The sequence below is a fragment of the Microplitis mediator genome, chromosome 10 (assembly GCF_029852145.1).
Source record: "Microplitis mediator isolate UGA2020A chromosome 10, iyMicMedi2.1, whole genome shotgun sequence".
NCBI lineage: Eukaryota > Metazoa > Arthropoda > Insecta > Hymenoptera > Braconidae > Microplitis > Microplitis mediator.
In genome coordinates this window covers 17,476,652-17,499,933 of record NC_079978.1, presented here as the reverse complement: position 1 = coordinate 17,499,933, position 23,282 = coordinate 17,476,652, and the positions used below count along the sequence as shown (strand labels likewise).

The window sequence follows — 23,282 nt, the reverse complement described above, 5'->3', positions numbered from 1 at the left end:
AATTGATTGTTTCTTTTTCATTAATTTAATTAAAATTTATTATTTAGTTTAGTTATGTACAGTGGATTGAGTAAAAAAGGCGAGATTATGCATGATTTATTGTACAGTCGATAAACAAAACCATTGGACTGTAATTCATGTCTTATTTGAGTTCGCCAGAACTCAAGATATTTATTGAGAGTACAATACTTGTTCACTTACTAAAATCAGTGTGATTTTTTCAGAAGAGCTATACATCATTATCTAGTAGCTTGAAGTGGAAGACAAAGAAAATTTTGTTTACGTCGCCCTAGGGTTCATTTCATAGTTTGTAATGATCCAAAATTTTTCTTTATCTCAATATCTTGAAGTGACCCACTAATTTTAAAAAACTAAATCAGCGCCATTTATCGGACTGTATCGAAATGATTGATTGAAATCTTGTAAAATATAGCAATGGTTTTGCCTAAGTCACCCTCAGGTAACAAAAAATGAATAGTATATTGTGTGACAAGGGATGAAACAAGACGATTTTAGACCAGGGTGAAGTTGGCTGCCCGAGCCGGAGGCGGGGGCTGACATCAACCTCACAGTCTGGAATTGTGTTTTATCCTGTGTCACACGCTATATTTTTCATGATCATCTGCATTGAAATTTCAATTTTTAATGTGAGCGGCCTGTCAGAATCAAATTATTTTAAGACCAATAATATAATCAGCTATTAGCGTAAGCGTAAATTGAGTACAAGACTCGATGGCACTAATTATCTAAAATACTATTAACTTTTAACATTATAGTGGGACATTTCAAGATACAGAGATAAAAAAATTTTGTTTATTTAAGCTTTAGAGGATATATCCTCAGGCGAAATTTTGGTTCTATTTTCCCTTCGAACAACAATAATAATGAAAAACAAAAAGAAAATCTGAAAAACGGTTAACCCTGCAGGGCAGCCTCAAGGAGCTATAAAAGGTTATTGTCAATACATGTTCGAGCTCTTTATTCCTTTAAGTACATTGGCATTTTCAAGCCCTTCGAGCTCGAAAAAAGTAACGTTTCCTATTAATCTCCGAGAATCCAAAAATTGGAAATAATCAATAAGGATCATTTTTTAAGTTTTGCTCACGATTATGCTTGATGAATTAAATGTTTTGGACAGAAATTAATAGAAATGATCAAGATGAAAAGATACGTGAACTTTGAATCAAACTAGTGAATTAATGTAAATGAAACATTTCGAAAAACATGTCAGAAGCGGCAGTTTTCAAAATTTTTGATGATGGTATTATTTAAACTAACGAACCGATTGCAATAATATGTATAGTGATCATAAAACACTATAAAGCCAAATATTACCGATGTAAGTTTTGGAATATATGAGGAATTACAATATGCGTTATCCGAAAAAAATGAAGTAAATTGTTATTTTTATTATTTTTCATCGCCGACATCCTTTGAACTAATTAATCAATTTTGATGTTTGAGGCGGCATTCGGCGCAGTTTTTCAACCTATAACACTAAAACATTATTGAAATGAATCGGTTTTATGATTTTTGAGTTTATTAATAAAAACCACTTTTTTGAAATTCATTCGACAATGCACAGTAAAAAATATTGTGTAAAATCAACACAGTGTATGTGTTAAAAACGGTTGACACAAAATTTGTGTTGAAATTTCGACACAAACTTTGTGTAAGCCCTTTTTAACACAAAGATTATGTTGAAATATCGCCACAAGAGGGCGCAAAGAATTCCACAGTAACACACAAAATGTGTTAATAAAGAGTATATAACACATTTTTTATGTTGCAAAAAGTGACACAAACTTTGTGTTAGTTTAACACAAACCGTTTTCGACACAAATACACAATATCTTTTACTGTGTGATATCTCTTGAACAATTGATCCGATTTTGGTTATTGAGATAACATTTGATGCAGCTTATAGAGATTTAGAGCTGCTTAGATTTTGAAATCAAACTATTAAGTATATCAAAGGATATAAAAAAAACACATTCTTCGAAGAATTTTAATTTCTGAATAACTCGGAATGTACTGTAGCGATCTAGTTCCAATTCTCACAGTACTTGGAAATTAAGAAGCCGCTTAGAATGTGACCTTAAAGATGTAAATCGGTTGATCCATTGCAAAGTTAAAATATTTACATACATACGTACGTACATATATATATATATATATATACATACATACGGAAATCCTCTTGAAAATAGTTAGGATAGCTTCCAAGAACCTTAAGACATCGAGATCTATTCAAAACTCGCTTTTCGAAAATCAGACCGAAACCAATAACTTTTCATGTTTTTGGAAATTTCCAATTTTCTTAGCGAGAAGTTAAAAAAGAAAAATTGTTGCACTTTATTACTGGGTCTATTTTTGTTGGCGTATACTTTGCACCAGATAGACATCCAAGTATTTAAAACATAAAACAAAATCAATTCTATGAAACCACATATTCAACTTAATCTGACAGTATATATTAAAATTTTAATACAACTTTAAACTCAACATCTCCTGACACATCTGTACATTTTTTCCCTCATATTTTACTTATGCTTCAGTACTTTTATTTTCCTCGTATAAACGGTTACCAGTAGTGATGCTCACGATTGTTGTTTTCGTTTTTTTTTTTTTTTTTTTTTTTTTTTTGTATTTATGATTTTTTATCGCTTCAAATTCATTTCTGCTCTATTTCTCCTCTTCATTCATACTGCGACCTCATTTAAATCTTTACTTCTTTATATAAATGTCGCGCATACCTTCATAAATACGAGAATTATTCTTTTCAATCCAAATGCTTTTTGCCAGCAGTGTTTTGTTAATTTATTTTTTATTTTTATTTTTTAATATGATTTCTCACGATTAAGTCAGACTAAAGATACATAAATTGAAACATTTCATTAATAAAATAATTAATGAAGTTTTATACATTTATATAAATTTTTTACGTTTCTCTTTGCACAATTTTATATTTCAAATATTAAATCTCAAATAATAATATTGACCAATTATATTTGATTGTTTCCTTTATTAAAAAATTTTCCATCACTTTCATTCAATAAAAATATAGTAAATGCAATTTATTTTTAAATAATGATATTTATAAAAATTTTTTTCTCATTAATGAGAAAAAAAACTTATGAAATTATACAGTCCGCGTCACTTGGATAGCTTCACCTATTTTTTTTCAATAACTGATTCTTTACTCGCTGATCTATAAAATTATCTTATATTTTATATTACTTATTTAAGACAGAACAAGATATGTTGTTAGTGTTCGAGAAACAAAGCGAGGATATCGTGAGGGGAACATGCCACTAGTCGGCAGTTCGTCACATGGATAGCCTCAGTCAAATTTATTGCGCAAAAGAACTAATACGTTTCATTTTCGTATTATTATGTTGCAATTTTACAGCGTGGTGAATAAATTAAAATCGATTCAAAACACCAAAATTGGTTACTGTATAAAGTAGGGCGCAATAAAATGTTAAGTATTGAAGAAATTAATAAAATTAATTTTTTACTTAATCAAAATTTATCTCATCATGAAATCGCTAGAAGAGTGAATAGAAGTGCGAAAGTTATTAATAATTTCGTGAAAATAACGAAAACTACGGAAAAAATTATAAAGGTCAAACGAAATTCGCAACAACGCCATGGCGTGTAAAAAAAATTCGTTCCAAAAAGATTCCAAAAAAGTTCTGCATGTGGAACTTCTAAACATGAGACAGACTAGAACTTTGAATGGAACTTTTTTGGAACGTTAGTAATTTTGATGGTAAAAAAAAAGTTTTTATGGGCAATTTTAAAGTCAAAAAAGGACGTTCTTGGAATTTTTTATGGATGTTTTTTTTTGTTCTATAAAAAATTCAAAAGTAGTGATTTTTGAACTATTTTGACATGTTTTTGGAACGTCTTTGGTCTACAAAAGATGCAAAAGTAGTGATTTGGAATGCCTTTTTTAGTTCATAAAAAAAGTCAAAAGTGGTAATTCTGGAACTTTTTTGACTCTAAATTTGATCATAAAAACTTTCTTTTTACCATCAAAATTACTAACGTTTCAAAAAAGTTCCATTCGAAGTTCTAATCTGTCTCATGTTTAGAAGTTCCACATGCCGAACTTTTTTGGAATCTTTTTGGAACAAATTTTTTTTACACGGGCAAGGAAACGTCGAATGATAATTCTTGCGGCATCTAATTCCATTTAGACTGTGAGGCAAATAGCGGGAGAAGATGGAACAGCAGCATCTATTTCAACTGTAACAAGAGTGATAAGATGGTCAAAGCATCTAAAGAGAATGAAATTGAAGAAAAAATCGGCTTTGAATCAAAAACACATATCAGCACGACTTTTATTTGTAAAAGAACAAATGAGTTGGATAAATAAATGGCTACAAGTAATTTTTTCAGATGAAATAAAATTTAGTTTAGATGGGCCTCATAGATGTAACTATTACTTTTATGATTTGCGGAAGGAAGAAAAAATTTTGATTAATAATCAGATATTGAAAAAAAAAGGTGAGGCTATCCAAATAAAGCGGACTGTACTTTACTTGCTGATTTTATTAAAAGTAAATGTCGATTTAAATGTTTGTAGAAATTTTAACAATACGTGACTTAACACTGAGTCATTTAGAGATTTAGAGATTTATTTGATTTTTATTACTATTTTTTTTATAAATCTGCAGCAAATATCTATAACGAGAGACACGAATACAACTTTTTAGCTTTTCTGTAATACATAACGATGTTGAAGCTTAAAGCTATGTATTACTGTATACTAGAACGACTACTATCGATAAAATTCTTTTTTTTTTTACCTCTGATAACGTGGGCAACATATATATTTCTCTTATCGTTTGTATTTTATACGTCAAACAGTTTTGTGAAATAAATAAAGAAAAATCCTGAGTGAGCGAAACTTGTTTTTTCTATTCTCGATATCAACAAATTCCGGATTAAAACCTGAGGTAATCAAGCGCGTAGACGAATTCTATCGTCACGGATGAATAAATTCAAAATAATATATCTCATATCGCAAGCGTCATACAATAATATTGATAAAAAAATATTATATTCCATAAAGTTGTTGATTTTTCAGCGATGCTTAAAATAATATATTTACTTTTTATTTTTTGTAAACAAATCAAATGGTTCAATTATAAATATTAAGTGCATATATGCATAAGATAATATTTATTGTTGAGCAAAAAATATTTTAAAATTTGAATAAAAATAAATAACTCTATTTTTATTGCCTTAAGGTGTACCCACTATAAAATTTAAGTTTTGTACAGAAATATATAAAATTTTCATATTGAAACGAGAAAAAAAACGATTTAAAAGTTTCAAGTATGCATTTAAAATTTTTTTTTATTTTCGGTCATTTCATTGTCAATATTTCTAAAGCTAACCTACACACCGAAAAAAAAAAAAATATTCCTAACTATATTTTCCTGTTTTTTTTTTTTTATTTATACTGAGTTAAAACCATATTATGTGGACTAGGGTGCTCCATTTGAAACGAACGTTTTTTTTTTAGCGGACACAAGAAAATTTTGTTGCTTATGTTGAGAGAAAAATTCCCTGAAAATTTCAGCTCTTAATTTTAATTTTAAATACTTTCTATCGAGCATCAAAGTTTTCCCATTAAAAAGCATGTAAATCGAATAACTTTTTTTTTATATTAGGGGAGGGTGGGGCAGAGCGGCCCCCCTGAAATTTTGACCAAAAAAAAAATTTTTTTTTTTTCGACTAATTACTATAAATCCGATATGTTTGCGCATTTTTACCCCTACGCATGACATTTGGGGCAAAATGGACAAGCCCAAAATTTTGAAAAAGTGATTTTTTCGTATTTTTATCGTCAAATTAAAAAAAAAATTATTATAATTCCACATTTCTAGCCCTACGCATAACACCTGGGGCAAAATGGACCAGCCGAAAGTTCCGAAAAAATTATTTTTCCACTTTTTTCGGCCGTTTCTTTATGTAAGAGGCAAATTTGGTCACTAAAAATTTATAAAAATTAAATGTTTTTTTTTAGTTGATAAATTTTTGAAATAAAATAAAATTATAGAATTTATTTTTTTTTTTATTAAATAACAATTAGTAATTAAGGTAATCGAGAGTGAACGATTTTTTACGCTTTAAAAAATTTTTTTCGAGTAATATAAAACCAAAAATAGTTGTCAAGAGTAAGAAATACATTCTTAATGATGAAAACAATTTAAAAAAAAAAAAACGAAAAAAAAAATTTTTTTTATCACTTTTTGAAGGGGGGCCGCTCTGCCCCACAAAAAAAAAAAAATTTTTTTCAGAATTTTGGCAAAATGTCCATAAAATTGTTCGAAATAGGACAAATGTAAAGTGATCATATGGTTGAAAGCCACAAAAAATAATAATTGGCTTAGGGGGGCCGCTCTGCCCCACCCTCCCCTACTATAACTTAGCCCGATCTTAAGCTATCGTTTTGAAATCAATTTTTATTTGTAGAGTAATTGTTGCTTTTTAAAAGTGTATGAAACGGTTTTGGTCTAACTCGATCCATGTCGATTGTATCAGCTCCGAAAGTCAATTTTTCACTTTTTTTCGTTTATTTTTGTTAATAGTGAAGAAACGGCTCATCTTAAAAAAATTATGCGCAGGACCAATCTTTTAGGAAATTTTGTCTTCTACAAAATAGCTCATGACACTTATATTGCTAAAGTGCACTGTTCATGAGATACATGCATTTTAACATTAAGAAAATTGTAAGCTTACTATAGTACTAATCTTTTTTACTGTAAAATGTTAAAATGCATGTATCTCATGAACAGTGCACTTTAGCAATATAAGTGTCACGAGCTATTTTGTAAAAGACAAATTTTCCTAGAAGATTGGTCCTGCGCATATTTTTTTTAAGATGAGCCGTTTCTTCACTATTAACAAAAATAAACGAAAAAAGTGAAAAATTGACTTTCGGAGCTGATACAATAGACATGGATCGAGTTAGACCAAAACCGTTTCATACACTTTTAAAAAGCAATAATTACTCTACAAATAAAAACTGGTTTCAAAAAGAAAGCTTAAGATCGGGCTAAGTTACAGTAATTAAAAAGAAAAGTTATTCGATTTACATGCTTTTTTAATGGGAAAACTTTGATGCTCGATAGAAAGTATTTAAAATTAAAATTAAGAGCTGAAATTTTCAGGGAATTTTTCTCTCAACATAAGCAACAAAATTTTCTTGTGTCCGCTAAAATAAAAAATGTTCGTTTCAAATGAAGCACCCTAATAAACTTGGTAGATTTATGTACTGCTCATTTTACGTAATAGTCAATATTATTCATATAATATACAGTCCACGTCAAGGATAGCTTCACCTATTTTTTTTCAATAACTGATTCTTCACTTGCTGAGATATAAAATTATCTGTATATTTTATATTACTTACTTAAGACAGAACAAGATATGTTTTTAGTGTTCGAGAAACAAAGCGAGGATATCGTGAGGGGAACATGCCACTGGTCGGTAGTTCGTCACATGGATAGCCTCAGTCAAATTTATTGCGCAAAGGAACGAATACGTTTCATTTTCGTATTATTATGTTGCAATTTTATAGCGTGGTGAATAAATTAAAATCGATTTAAAACACCAAAATTGGTTACTATTTAAAATGGGGCGCAATAAAATGTTAAGTATTGAAGAAATTAATAAAATTAATTTTTTACTTAATCAAAATTTATCTCATCATGAAATCGCTAGAAGAGTAAATAGAAGTGCTAAAGTTATTAATAATTTCGTGAAAAACAATGAAAACTAGGCAAAAAATTATAAAGGTCGAACGAAATTCGCAACAACGCCGAATAGTAATTCGCGCGGCATCTAATTCCATTAAGACTGTGAGGCAAATAGCGGGAGAAGTTGGGACAGCAGCATCTATTTCAACTGTAACAAGAGTGACAAGACGGACAAAGCATCTAAAGAGAATGAAATTGAAGAAAAAATCGGCTTTGAATCAAAAACATATACCTGCACGACTTTTATTTGTAAAAGAACATATGAGTTGGATAGATAAATGGCTACAAGTAATTTTTTAAGATGAAATAAAATTTAATTTAGATGGGCCTGATGGATGTAACTATTACTTTTATGATTTGCGGAAGGAAGAAAAAATTTTGATCAAGAATCAGATATTGAAAAAAATAGGTGATACTATCCAAGTGACGCGGACTGTATGAGGTTGATTGCATGATAATAATACGAACAAAATAATGATAATATTAATATATTTGAATATTAGAATGGCATATACCTGTATAAAGGAATACCAACATCATCTTTGAACCAAAGTACCATGATCACAGAATCCATCGGCGTTGGAGGTGTAAGATCGCAAGGTAGTTCAACATCGTCGTATTCCTCAGCCCACACCAATTTAGTTGGCGTTCCTACAAAAATAAAATGATAAAAAAATACATTAATATAAAAATAATGATTTGAAACTAAAATAATTTGTGTCAATAATTTTAATTATTTTTTTGTTTCAGTATTTGTTCTTTTGTATAAAAAAAAAAAATTCAATGCTTGACGGCATTTCCACAAACTCATTTCTGATAATGGGCATACAACAAACGAATAAACAAAAAAAAATCTCGTTGTAATTTAAAAAATTGAAACGAAAAATTCTTTTATGAAAAAGCAATCAATCGATAGATATAGATATATTGAAGAGGTTCTTTTGTCCTGATACTCTGATATTCGTGAAAGCAAAACTCGGGTGAACTGTAAAGTTTGATACACACCTCCACGGGTTAAGTCATAGTTTGAATGGATCCGGCGCCAACGTACCAATGAATATAGAGCCAAATGGAGAAGGAATAAGAGGGGAATTCATCCGGCCTCGATATCTATTTCTGGGTGGTACGCCCGCCAAAAGTACGTCCGGAATGCTTACTTTTCAAAGTTATAAGTTGCCATATGTATGAGTATATATATTATATGATGATGGAAAAAAAAGTTCAATGAATAGGGTGCAGATATAACAGCAAAAATAGTTTTACTTGATAGTCATCAGAAAAGTATTTCGCTTACTCTCTATTCGTATAAGGATCTCTTCAATAATGAAACTACGCTTGAGAGATATATGAAATTTAAATTTAAATAAATCACAAATTATTTAGGTTATTTCATTACTTTTTCAACTCCGCCCGCACGAAAAAAATTTATATCCTAAAATTATACTGAATAATATAACACAGCTTTTATTACAATATAATTATTTATATAAGAAGTCATATATATTAAAATAACTATTTTTTTGCCGTTTTAATTATATAATTATATATTTTCAAAATATACAAACATGATATATAATATTATATGTTAGCATATATTCAAGCTATATGAACTCCATATATTTAAAATTATATTATAAACACATAAGTAATTTTATAATGTTAATATATAAGCTAATATATATTATGGACTTATAAAATTTCAAGTCTAAAAGGTTTATTCCAAGCCTATATCATGTTTTAAACCTAAAAAAGTTTAATTCAGTTTTTTATAGTCAGAGTCGTATGTTGACATCCCCTGATTGAATCGCACACTTACATATAAACATCTATGGTCAGATCTACTTAATATGTACTGAGATATCTGTTTTTTCTTCATTAATCTGTACCTTTATTTTCTTTCCTGAGTTAAACTGATAAATTGAATGTTCATTTTACCGATTAAAAAAATATTTATATTATATATTTTTAAGTATATTATCCAATATATAATGCGATATGTTGGAAAAATATAATGAAAATTATTGTTTTCTTATAACACTTACTATACTTTAAAATATATGTCTCGATTATATTTCGTTAGACTGCAATTTATAACCGGCAAATTATATTTTGAAAATATACAATGCTCTATACTAAAATATATATTGCACGCCTCGAAAGCGAAGCGGCGAGGTTGTGCTTTATAACGGACCTGTCAAGGTCACTTGACTTTTCCTCATTAAGCTGTATATATTATGTTTATGTCACACTCGCACGTTATAAAAAGCACATTAACCTAAAGAGGAAACACTAATTAATAAGACTGATACTTTCATTAAGTTGTCCGATACATATTATAATAAAAAAAAGTTCAATAAAAAATATGTTTCGAGGACGTCAGTTAGTCTGTAGTCCAAAAAAAGTCTGTGGCACGGATATTTCGTGAACGGCTTGACAAAATGACTTTATTTTTTTTTTCACTGTCTTCAGAATTATGCAAAGAAGGTTCTTTTCGAAAATCACTACTGTAGACCCTCTTGTTTTTTTTTAAATAAATCATTTCTGTTAAAACCGGCACTATTCCATGTAAACAAACACACACTGCAGCCATTTTTTTATTTTATCGGGAATTTTTTTTTTTTTTATCATCGAACTTTGCTGATATCATAAGGTTCTACTTTACCATCAAATATTTTTTTTTTTTATTACCAACTGTCATAGAATTAACTAAATTAAAAAAAAAAACGACGAATTTCTTTCTAGATATTTATTAAAAAATTTTGTAATTAAAAAGAAAATCAATAATTTATATATTTCATTGGAACATGAGCGTTCGAGGTGTGCACTTTTGGATTTTCCAAACTTTTTCTTTTATAGTTTGTTATAAGAAAAAATATACTCTCAAGTTATATGAACATTATATTCAAACATACATAAATTTTTGCTGTTTGATATAATTATATATTTTCGTATATAAGATAAAAATATACATTTTTTTCATGCGGGCGATTATAACAATGGAACAATTTTTTTTTCTTTCTCTTTTAACAGAAAGTAAATCAGCGTTACCGAATATTTTAAAAATATGTGAGTGAAAAAAAATGAAATTTCAATTTTTCCGTGTACATTTTTTTGAGTGCAAAATAACACGGAAATTGATTTATGTTTGCTAATTATAATTCATGAAGAAGCTTTTACCATATTTATGAGTGGGCTTTAAAAGTATGAAAAAATGTTTTGATTAAATAAGAATAAGGAAAAAATATATATTTTGAAATATATCTGTTGACAATGTCTGTTTATATTCAAGACATTGTGAATCCTCAGAGGATCTGTGTGAATTTATCCAAAATTTTAAAGCTTAAATCTGCTATAGTCTGTTCTGCTTTTCACTGCATTTCTTTGTTCTTGTGGTCTCCTTATACGTATATATATATATTTATGAAATTTTTTTTCTTACTCGATCTTGCTTTTTTCTCTTTTTCTCGATTCTATAACATCGTCGACGGATTACGAGGGAAATATATTCGGCCGGGCACTGAAAATGGTCTTTTATTCGCAGTTTATCAAAGAGCTCTGGCATTCCGAGGCTGTACAGAGTAAAAGAAAAGAGTGAAAAAAAAAGTATTGGTAAAAGAAAGAAAAGCTTTGTTGATTCAAGAACAAAAAGGCTTTCCTTTGACCATCAAATGCTCCTTCATTTGATCAAAAAATATACATATACATTCAATTTTTGTTATATTCTTAAATAAATTACAACCATATTAATTCAACAATTTATTCATTTTATTCATTTTTTGAGACGATAAACAAAATTATTTTAGTAAATACATGAAATACTCAATACAGTACAATAATAACTCACTATCATTTTCATTGATCATTCTTTTTATATTAATAACTACTAATAATTTTAAAATATATAATCTATGAAACATTTTAGGGTTAACAAAACTTAATGCAGCTTAGTATTTACTTCACTGATTTTTCGGTTAACTCTATTTTGAGACAGAGTTTGCAATTCACTGCGTAAAATATACTCTGCAATTGGATGTGATCAATTTACCCCACCCTCATCTAAACTTCTTAAATAAAAAAGTTCGCATTCTGTTCGAGTAGACAATTATATACGCGGGTTGGAATGTCCAATTTTCCTCCCTTGGTGTGTAATATACTATTTCATAAAAAATACATCCATCAGGCCCATCTAAATTAAATTCTACTTCGTCTGAAAAAATTACTTGTAGTCATTTATCTATCCAACTCATATGTTATTTTACAAATAAAAGTCGTGCTGATATGTGTTTTTGATTCAAAGCCGATTTGTTCTTCAATTTCATTCTCTTTAGATGCTTTGCCCGTCTTATCACTCTTGTTACAGTTGAAATAGACGCTGCTGTTCCAACTTGTCCCGCTATTTGCCTCACAGTCTTAATGGAATTAGATGCCGCGCGAATTATCATTCGACGTTCCCTTGGCGTTGTTGCAAATTTCGTTCGACCTTTATAATTTTTTCCATAGTTTTCATTGTTTTTCACGAAATTATCAATAATTTTAGCACTCCCAGGTAGAAAGTCATCAATGGAATTAGCTTGTATTAAGCTAATTTTATCAGTTTTAGCCTAAAATTAGCTAACAAACTATGGTTAACACAAGGTTAGTTGGTAACGCTTTGTATCGCTAACATAAAGCTTGCAGTTTTAGCTTGCATAAACAGTGACAATTTAGCTTACTATAAGGTTAAAAGTATATCTTATTCTTAGCTAGAATAGATTTGGTAATTCAAGCTTGAAAACATGTTTACAGAGAAAAATTTTTTATTATTTTTTTTTTTTGTAAACAAACATCAGATATTGGGCATTAAATGTGTAGTGTTATATATATTTTCCCTAGTGGTTTTGACGTCACCGTATAAACATTTATCTGAAAATAATAATAATATTTATTTCAAAACATAAAATAATTAATAAGACGATTTGAGGTTACGCATTACCTTAGATGTAAATCAACTACAAATACATTTCAGAATTATTCTAGTCACATTCAATAGAGAAAAATATATAAGTTTTATTAGTATATAAATTATAAATTAACTTTTGTTTGTTAAAATATTTTAAACTTACCCTAATAATAGTGCAATATAAATAATAAACTTTGATTATAACTTGCAATCAACCTCTGTCTAACAAACAAGCTTCCAAGTAGATGGCACTCTTTATTGCCGTGAAGCTAAATTCATTATTAGTCAGTAAATTACTTATTAGTCAGTAAATTTATTCAAAGCTACTGATCTTTCAGTAAATTTTGTAACCACTGAAAAAATCAGTAACATTTTTACTGATTTAACTTAAGAGAGTAAGGACGTTCTAAAAAATTCAAATTTTTTTATTATGAGCATTAAAAACTTGTGATTCAATAAATTAAAAAAAATCAAAACTTACTTGCTTAGTAAATATTTTTCTTTATATATGTTGCAAATAAAATTGAACTTATTTATTACTTATAAACAATAACACAAACTCCTAATTAACCTCAAACTTCAGTTTTCAATGTACGCTTGGAGTAATGTTAGCAGATAAGGTAGTTTTAAGTTTAGAATCCAAGCTTAGAACAAATCTTATCATACGCGTGGAAAAAGAGCTAACAGCAAGGTATATTTGAAGGTTAGTTACACTCTAAAGACTTGTCATAGAATTCATCCTAATAACAACCTAGAATAAAGCTTACAAAACAAGACTTAGATGTTAAGCTAAAATAAAGCTATTTGTAAGTTTCAAACTTGTCCGACTAAGACAATTTTCTACCTGGGAGCTTCTATTCACTCTTCTAGCGATTTCATGATGAGATAAATTTTGATTAAGTAAAAAATTAATTTTATTAATTTCTTCAATACTTAACATTTTATTGCGCCCCATTTTATACAGTAACCAATTTTGGTGTTTTGAATCGATTTTAATTTATTCACCACGCTGTAAAATTGCAACATAATAATACGAAAATGAAACGTATTCGTTCCTTTGCGCAATAAATTTGACTGAGGCTATCCATGTGACGAACTGCCGACCAGTGGCATGTCCCCCTTATGATATCCTCGCTTTGTTTCTCGAACACTAACAACATATTTTTTTCTGTCTTAAATAAGTAATATAAAATATACAGATAATTTTATATCTCAGCAAGTAAAGAATCAGTTATTGAAATAAAATAGGTGAGGCTATTCAAGTGACGCAGACTGAATTTTCATCATCATATAATATTCCTTTATTATGTTATACAAGGATAGAATATCCCTCTCAAATCAAACGCACCAGCCGTAGGCGAGCTTATCTGACGCTCGTCAGATATCCCTCTCCTTGAAGGATATCTGACGAGCAAGCTATACATTCACTGTTATAGCAGACAATATTATACAACAAAAAGATCTTCTTTTTCAGTATTTGTTTAGAGTCAGGATTTACCACATTTATCAAAGTTCCAAGTGCTCATAGTTTAATTTCCGTAAATAAATTATGTCCACGTATTCAGTTACACGACGGATCAAGTTTTCCGTGTGTAATTTTGTCTATAACACTAGATACCTATGTGAGCCTTGCATCTTAAAATGAAAAAATTGATGAAAACAACATTAGATCTGATAAATTTTTCAAAATAACTTTTTTAAATATATAATTATAATTATAATTTTTATGTAGCAGCTCACTTATTAACATTTGAATTCAGGTGGTTTAGACGGTATCCGCCTCCTTCTACTAGTATAGTGTTCGGCGAAGCCCGCGACAAGGCTTTAGCTTGGTGCGTATGTATAAGGGGTAGTCAAAGGCAAGAGTACGTAGCATAGCCTTGCTAATGATTCCGTCAACGTACTCAGGACGAAACTACTACCTTTTATGGCACATAGACATATAACTTAATGTTTTGGTGATTGGCTAGAGAGTCAATACATGGAAAAATAAGGAAATCATGTCAAATAGTGCAGTATAGCACGAAACTACGGAATTTCAAAGTTAACATTGAAACTAAGTATATTTTATACCTTTTGTATAAACACATTGAATATTGATGCTTGTTGAAGACCCAATTAAGCAAATGTATCATCAATTCGCCGAAAGATGCTTACTGATCAAATTTGAAACATGTGTGAGCCCCACTTATAATGAAATACCCTTTTTGTCTCCGCCCGAGTCAAATCAATAAAGTTGTTTAAACCTCAAAAGCTTCAGTTCTTTTGATCTTGGACTTGCTGCTGAATGTGATATGGTATTTAAGTCCTCGGTGTCCTAAACGAAGCGCATGTAGGACTGAATCACCTTTTTAAAACGATGTTTTAACCCTCTGAGGCCTACCATACCTTCAATATGTAACTTCGAATGAGCTTAATTCTTTAGCATGATATTATTGTTAGAATAATGGCTGGATTCTAACTGGATAAAGATATTTTTTTATCTGATCGTGAGCGTTCGAGTAGCAGTCCGGCAGTGATAATGCTTCATATTCGTTAGGTCTTGGTTTCGAATCCCGGTGGCAGTAGATTAGTTTTCAGCAGTTTTTTTCAATTTCTTTGGCAGTTTCCGTTATCCAATACATTATTCGTATTTATTGTTCAAATAAAATAATTAATTAATCATATATTAATAAGTCAAAGGTTCTAATTATTCAATTCGAATTTCGAATGACTCAGTACTATTCTATTCGAACGCCTATTCGTATAACTTTAGTTATCATTATTAATATTTTAGATTTTATTGTTTTTAATCTTACGACAAAACATTTATTACTAAAACATTATTTTTGGAATTTTTAAATTCCAAATTTTCTTCGATCAAGGCGGCCATTTTTAATTAGTTGCCCCTTTTTCTCTTCTGTTTCTTTACCAATTGTAGACGATCCGATGAGAGTCTTTCTCGATCTATAGATTTAGGCTCTGGGCGCCTACTTTACTTTTGTAAAAAGATAATTTGAATCTAAACTTGGTAAAAGTGGACAAAGTTACCACGTTTAGGTTCAAATAACCTTTTCGATGTATGGATCTTCATATTCTAAAAAGATGGTTTGAACCTCCTTACCCTCGTCTAAGATTTGGAGGCTCAAATCACCTTTTTAATTTTGACTCGAGCGGCTACTGCCGATAAGGCTGTTCCCTTATCTTCAATATCATGAAAATATAAAAATCTACAAACATACTATAGCTCGATTTTTTAAAATAGAAGCCATTTCCTTCTCCAAATTTAACGTTTTCAAAAAATGTACAAGAAGAAACAATTCAATTAGTATAGAGATTTTTTTTTTAATTATTTGAATTTATCTGTTTTATTTCAACTTCTATAAAGAGTATAAAACCATAAGTTTAATTTATTACTCAAGAAATTTGTAGTGCAAAATACACACAAAATTATACATATAATAATATTAACTTTTAATTCAATTCTGTGTGAAACTTAACATTATAAACTCAGTGATCATGTGTAGATACGAATACCAAATTCACGCTTCAATAAATTTTGAACGATAAAACAGTTAGTTTTGGAGTTACGCTATAACGTTATTAATGAATAGTAGTATGCGACTTTAACAATTTTCATGTCAGGGGGTATTGTGTATTTAATCTATAGAGAAATTTTGAGATGAACTGCCGTTTTTAAGTGTTGGATGCTTCTAATGTAACGCACTCAAACTTTCATTGTTTGTATTGCATACTTGAGAGATCATCTAAATATTCAAGTGACTTGTTAAGAAAGTCAAACATGCGGTTGCTATCATGCAATTAACTTTTAAGTATACTTTATATAGAAGAAATGTTTTTTATCAATAAAATTTTGTCTTCAGCAAAAAAAAAAAAAAAAAAAAAAAATGAGCTGTTAAATTGTCTGACCTTTTAGATGTCTGAGAACTTTTTTTATAATGTCTTTGAATTATGACTCATAATAATTCATATATAAATATACGTGTATGTATCAATATATGAAGTTACTTTTATGAGAGTATCCAAATATTGAATTCATGTCACAAAGAAGTATAAAATAAACATTAAAATTGTTAATTCTTTAAGAACTAAATAAACTTTATACATTACTCAGGCACAAAAAAAAAATGATTCCTCACCCCAAGAAAATTTTTGTTTTCAATTTATAATACAGAAAATTTTTTGGTGTAAGTAAGAATTTTCTTGGGGCAAGTAAACATTTTTTGCGCTAAGAATTTTTTTTTTCTGTGCGTTTTTATAAATTTAGTCTCTAAATTTTTACTTCTGTCTACACTTCAAATAATTATAAGATATATTACAATGATACTATAATTTTTTTTCACTTCAAATAAAAAATATTTAAGGCACTGGTTGCTCTTGCGGACCGGCCCTGAAAATTCACGTTTTCTTTGAGCTCAAAGAGCTCAATTACCCTTCTTTTCTTTTTATATATTTTTTTTTTTTCATAAATCTTTATTGGTTACTGCTTCTAAAAGGCTACATGTCAGGTGCTGTAGTACGGAGGTTAATTACATTATTATATATATTGTTAAAATTTATGAAGTTAGATGGTTGGTGAAGCATAGGTTCCTAGCACGTAAGAAAACTTTACATTTTATGTAGAGAGTAATATATCATGGCTTTAGATAAATCATGAAAGAAAAATTCATTCTTAATAATTATTAAGAAATTAACGTATTGAATCAAGAAATATTTCTTAGTAAGTTACTTTGATTCATAGCATTGTAAATAACTCTGACCCTATTACTTTGGGTACACTCAGAAAAATTCCGAGTTGCATTGATCAAAACATCTTAAGCATTTATTAATTGAGATGCTTAAATGGCTGATTAATATTTCATGCAAGCACTTTAGTTGCTGTAACTGTTCATCTTTCTCTAATTGTATTACAATTAAAAGATGAACAGAAAAATAAAATTCGCAATAAATGATCATGCGCCACCCGCATGAAAAAAACTTATACTCTGATATTATATCAGATAATATAATATTTATTATATTATAGTATAATTTAGAATGTAAATAATTATATATTTGAAAATAACTATTTTTTTGCCGTTTTCAATATAAAATTTTATATTTTAAAAGTATATCAATATAATATATAATTTTATATTTTGGCATATATTATCATTATAAAAACTCCATATGATATTAGATTATATAAAAAAAATCGGTCTATAAGTTGACCCTACGGGCCAGCCCTATAACTTCCCGCTGTTTTCGAGCTCAACGAGCTCGAAAACACTATTGTGAATACATTTTCAAGCTCTTCGAGCTCGAAAATACTTTTGTATGCCATTGTTTTGTAAAAAACCATTTTTTAGCATTTCTTTCTCCCACGATATCCCGCGAACGAATTAACCGATTTTGATGGTTGAGGCGGCAATCGACGCGTTTTGTCAAGTTCTAAAGCTGATCAAATTTTGGATTCGATTTATCGAGTCGTTTTTGTGATATTTCAGGAAAAATAAAAATTTTTTTTTTTTTTAATTCTTTCGACAACGGTTTCTCTTGAACGAATGAACCGATTTTGATGGTTGAGGTGGCATTCGACGCGGCTTATAAAGCTCTAGAGCCCAGTCCATTTTGGAATCAATCTATCGAGCACATTAAAAGTTATCAAAAAAAAACATTTTTCAAAAAACTTTATTTTTGGAATATCTCTGAACGAGCCCTACCGATCAAGCTTAATTTTCTCTTGGCTTCAAGATATTGTCAATCCGCGTCGAATGACACCTTAAAGTTCAAAATCGGTTCATCCGTTCAAAAGATACAGGTATTTACATACGTACGTACGTACATACATACATACATACACTCGGACATCATCGTGAAATTAGTCAGAATAGCTCCCTCGGACCTCAAAACGTCGACATCTGATGGAAATTCGATTTTCGTAAATCGGACCGAAACCAATAACTTCCCGAATTTTTGAAAATTTACAATTTTCTTAGCGGGAAGTTAAAAATATATGTCATTATATAGTATCAATTTATAGGTTTATATATATTATGATTTTATAATTCAAATTATATTATTAACAGTTTAATATAATATATAATGCTCGTATATAAGCTTGTATATATTAAAAGATATACATGACACTTTTGTGCTTCGAAAAATTTTCAGTTCCATGAATGCTCTTTCGGTATCCTCTAAAACTTATTTTATTTTGAGTAATTATTTTTTATATTAAAAATTAATCATATAAATGAAAATTTATAGTCATAACGACTCTCTCTACAAACTTCCTTTCAAGTTCGATCTACATACTTAATTTACTCGAATAAAATATATTCTCATTGATACTCACAATCATCGTCAAACTGAAAGTCTTTATTTTTCATATTTTATTTTATATTTTTAGATATATAATGTATTATATAATACAATAGACAATTCAATATCTTGAGATTCTCCAACGTCAATTATATAAAAAAATATATTTAACAATATAATATTTAATATATAAAAAAATATATTCTATTATATATCATTCCAATATATGTAAATTTATAATGAATTTTATAAGTTAAAAATTATATTTTATAATTATATTACATATTATGAAAATATGTATATATTTTTTTATAATTTAAATTATAAATCAAAGTATAACTTTGAATTTATATAAATATTATATTTTATTATACATACATTTTTGCCGTTCTATAAAATTATATATTTACGGTATATTTTTTTATATATAATCAAAATATATGTTATTTTCATGCGGGCAGTCTTTATTGTTTATATCCATTTTATAATGACGGTCCTTAGCTGGCCTGTGTCGACCAATAAAAGCTTACGTTACTGATTAATAAGTTAATTATTGATAAATAAATAAATAAATAAATAAATAGAAAAATTTATGAAATAGATTAAATAATTATGAATACTGGGCACGTGCTTCTTTGTCCTGTAACCATAACACGCAGCCTGAAATATTTAGTAAAATATCTTAGCTAATAAAAAGGAAGGACGCTAGTGATTGCTGCATAGTTAATAAGAAAGATTTATTAATATTCGAACATATAAACAAATATCTTTATTTAATCAAGACCCGCAATATATGTTCCCCTTTTACTAATGCATATATATGAAATAAATTTATAATAATAGATATATATTTTATTGTATTAAATAACATATCTTAGTAGATAAATCATGTCAGCAGGTGTACAGTAATCTCTAAGTTATCCCAAATCTATAGCAGTTAATTATCGGTACAAATAAGTAATTTAACTTGGGGTAAATTTAAATCAGTGAACAATAATAATGAATAACGTGAAAAGAGAGTTTAACACGACCAGATCAGATATAAATTTAATAGGCCACTTATAACACTTGAACGCTTGAATACTTGGCAAAGGTGCGACTTCCTGGACTCCCGGAATGATGTGGCTTCGAGGGCTTCCCGCCGATGCGTGTTAGCTTCAGCACCGTTGACGATGACAGTCCCAGTGAACACAGAATACGTTGAACAATTAAAATGCAATAAATAGGATGAACCCACAATACAAATTTGATAACGGACATGCCCATACAAAGTCGCCGAGCTTCGAAATAGTCCCATAGATCAGCCGATGCCTGGTTTGCAACAATTGGCCAATAAATGGCTAACTATACTGGCGCGTGCATGGTGAATCATTGGCAGCCGTCATTTTGCTTATAAAACCGACGCACAATTAACAGCCGTTCGTTGGCCAACGGTTTGATCGAGTGCTCTTGATACCAAGCTCTGACCGATGATTGATTGCCATGATTGGCCAATGCTTGGCATACCGCTATCATCCGATATTTAGCCGATCTTCGGCTGATGCTTGAAAATTGGCAGCCATTCACGACCCAGTAATAGGCCGATTCTTTTTTTTTGTATAGGTAAGATGAAAATAAAACTTTACACTAGAAACTGTAAATATGACTAGGGATCTCTTGCGTCCTCAGCCCTACTCTACTCTAGGTGATAACCAAGACCAAAGTCCTCGAGCTCACTGTAGCTCGCCCTTTTATATTTTAAATTTGATGACGTTGAATCTATCAAACTTCGACCTTAAACTAAATTAGAATAGGATTTGATAGGCTTTTTAAAGGGCCCAGAGTAAGAAGAATAACACAAAATTAGCATCGCCCGATTTTCAAGTTACAAATCAAGGCCACACTGTCACAGTTTATTAACATAAAACTAAAACGCAGGTTTTCAGAATGTATATTTTCTTGCATTTAAATATTTAAAATTTATGTGTAAATATATAAAGCAATCAAAAACTTATATGAAAAACTGTGAGACTGTAGTTTATGTATAGATTATATTCAACTTTAATTCTATACATAAAATTCTAAGGAAACTAAATACATAAATTGAGTAATAAAAAAAACTTTAAAGTTTAAATTAGTATCTGGTTGTCATGTTATCTCTCATAAGAAATGTAATGAGCGTGTAAATATTATCCAGTTTATAATTTTATTGATCATTGCAAAGTTTGATACCAAAACTTTTCGACCTGTTCGTTCAATGTCGCTTTAACAAAATTTATGTCTGCATTTCCAATTCAACAGTTTTGGTGGCAGTATAGTGCAGAGTTTATTTGTTTAGTTATTTGGATGTGGACAGCAGTTAAAGTTTTATTTCATTTATATAAATTCTTCTAATAAAATTAACTAATCAGTAAATTTGATTTTCTTCTATTCAAGTTTGCACAAACAAACATAATAAATTTGAGAATTTTTTTTTATATTCAGTTTTATTTGTTGTTATTTTTTACAACTTAAACTTTGCGGAAATTAAACAAAAAAAATTATAAAAATTTAGGGTAAAATGACGCTTAAGTAAAGTGGGACACTATTGTGGAGAAAAAAATTATTACTGAAAATTTTTAATTTGCAGCTCGGTCCGGACTGATAATCTTGTCCATCCTTTCGAACAAACCGTAATAAGATATGTTTAGGTTATTGTATAAAATCTGAGAAACAGATTTTTATGCCTTAAGTCTCTTTGCAAACGAAATCAGCGGGAAACATAAAATTGAATTAACGATGATTAATTTATCATCTTTAAATCACTTATCACCTCAAGAAAAGCATCAAAGTTATAACTAAAATAATTATTATTAGGGGAAGGGGGGGGGGGGCAAAACGGGATACTTAACGAAAAATTTAGTTTTTAGGGGTATAAATATCGTAAATTGGCTTCATTTTGATTCTATTTAAAATAAATATAACGAATTTTAGACTGCCATCAGAAAAAAAATTTTTATTTTCTGCGGGCAAAATGGGATACCCCAAAAAAAAGTAAATTTTTTTTTTTTTTTTTTTTTTCAAGTGAATAAAATTGATGTAATAATGTCTTTCTAAATTGATGTAAGTAATAAAATTTACTCTCAACATATTTTTAAAGAATGTGCTCAACTGGTAGAGCACTCGGCGCGATACCGAATTGGTCTGGGTTCGATTCCCAGTTCGGCCCGTGAAAAAATATTCTGATCAGGCTTGATATGAGCTGATAAGGCCATATCAAAGTTTTTGATATATTCATATCTGGCCTGATATGATCTGATATGTCCATATTTGATTTTTGATAGGTCCTGATCTGGCCTGATATGAAAATTGGCCATATCAGGCCAGATCAAGCCTTATCAATTTGATATGTCTATATCAGACTTGATATAACTTGATAAGCTCATATATAATGTTATATTTATTTCTAATAGGTCCTGATATGGCCTGATATAACCTTATAAAGTTATATATACTTTGATATACTTAAAAAAAAAATCCCTGATCAGGCTTGATATAACTTGATATGACTTTATATAGTCTGATATATATATATATAAATTGATATACCTGTGAATAAAAATCCTGATCAGACTTGATATAATTTGATAAGCCTTTATAGAGGTTAAAAATATCAAGTTACCTCAAATTGTATTCGAAAAGATGTGTCATGAAAGTTGAACACGATAGATTTTTTTATACACAATAAAAATTTATTGATATTTATTTTTTACATATTTTTTTTAAATAAATTTGGTCTGATATATAGTCTGATATACTTATATCAAAGCATATATAGTCTGATATGGCCAATTTCCATATCAGGCCTGATATAGTCTGATCAGAATATTTTTTCACGGGGGGCTATCTATATTTTTCTCAATTTATCTATAAATTGTCTTATTGAGAAGGTTATTTGCATATTTGCATGTTTATGTTTCCACTATATTTAAATGGTGGACACAAAAATGAATATTAGAAAATAAACATAACTGTTAATAATGTGATATTATAGCACTAAAGTTATAAAATATTACAAAATTATGAAAGTTACAATGTAACAGTTCAAATTATGATGATTACCAATGTTACAGTTTTAGAGTTTTTATTAGTATTATTGTTGTTATTGTTCTTGAGTTAATTAAAGAAATAAATTTCTTAATTTGTGATACTTCATGAAAATAAATTTGTAGTACGATAAAATTTGTACATTTTCTTCATTTATTTTTTTCGCAACAAATATAAAAATGTTTTTTTTTAGCTTA

The 23,282-nt window shown here is 29.0% G+C and overlaps 1 protein-coding gene across 1 annotated transcript in view; it reads right to left on the bottom strand.

The window, feature by feature from the left end:
* Window positions 1-23,282, bottom strand: part of LOC130675746 (hemicentin-1) — a 160,906-nt gene that overhangs the window by 92,193 nt on the left and 45,431 nt on the right. Inside the window, exon 2 of the mRNA XM_057481587.1 lies at window positions 8,294-8,429. Coding sequence (XP_057337570.1) covers window positions 8,294-8,429 — 136 coding nt within the window. The remainder of the gene's footprint in view (window positions 1-8,293; window positions 8,430-23,282) is intronic.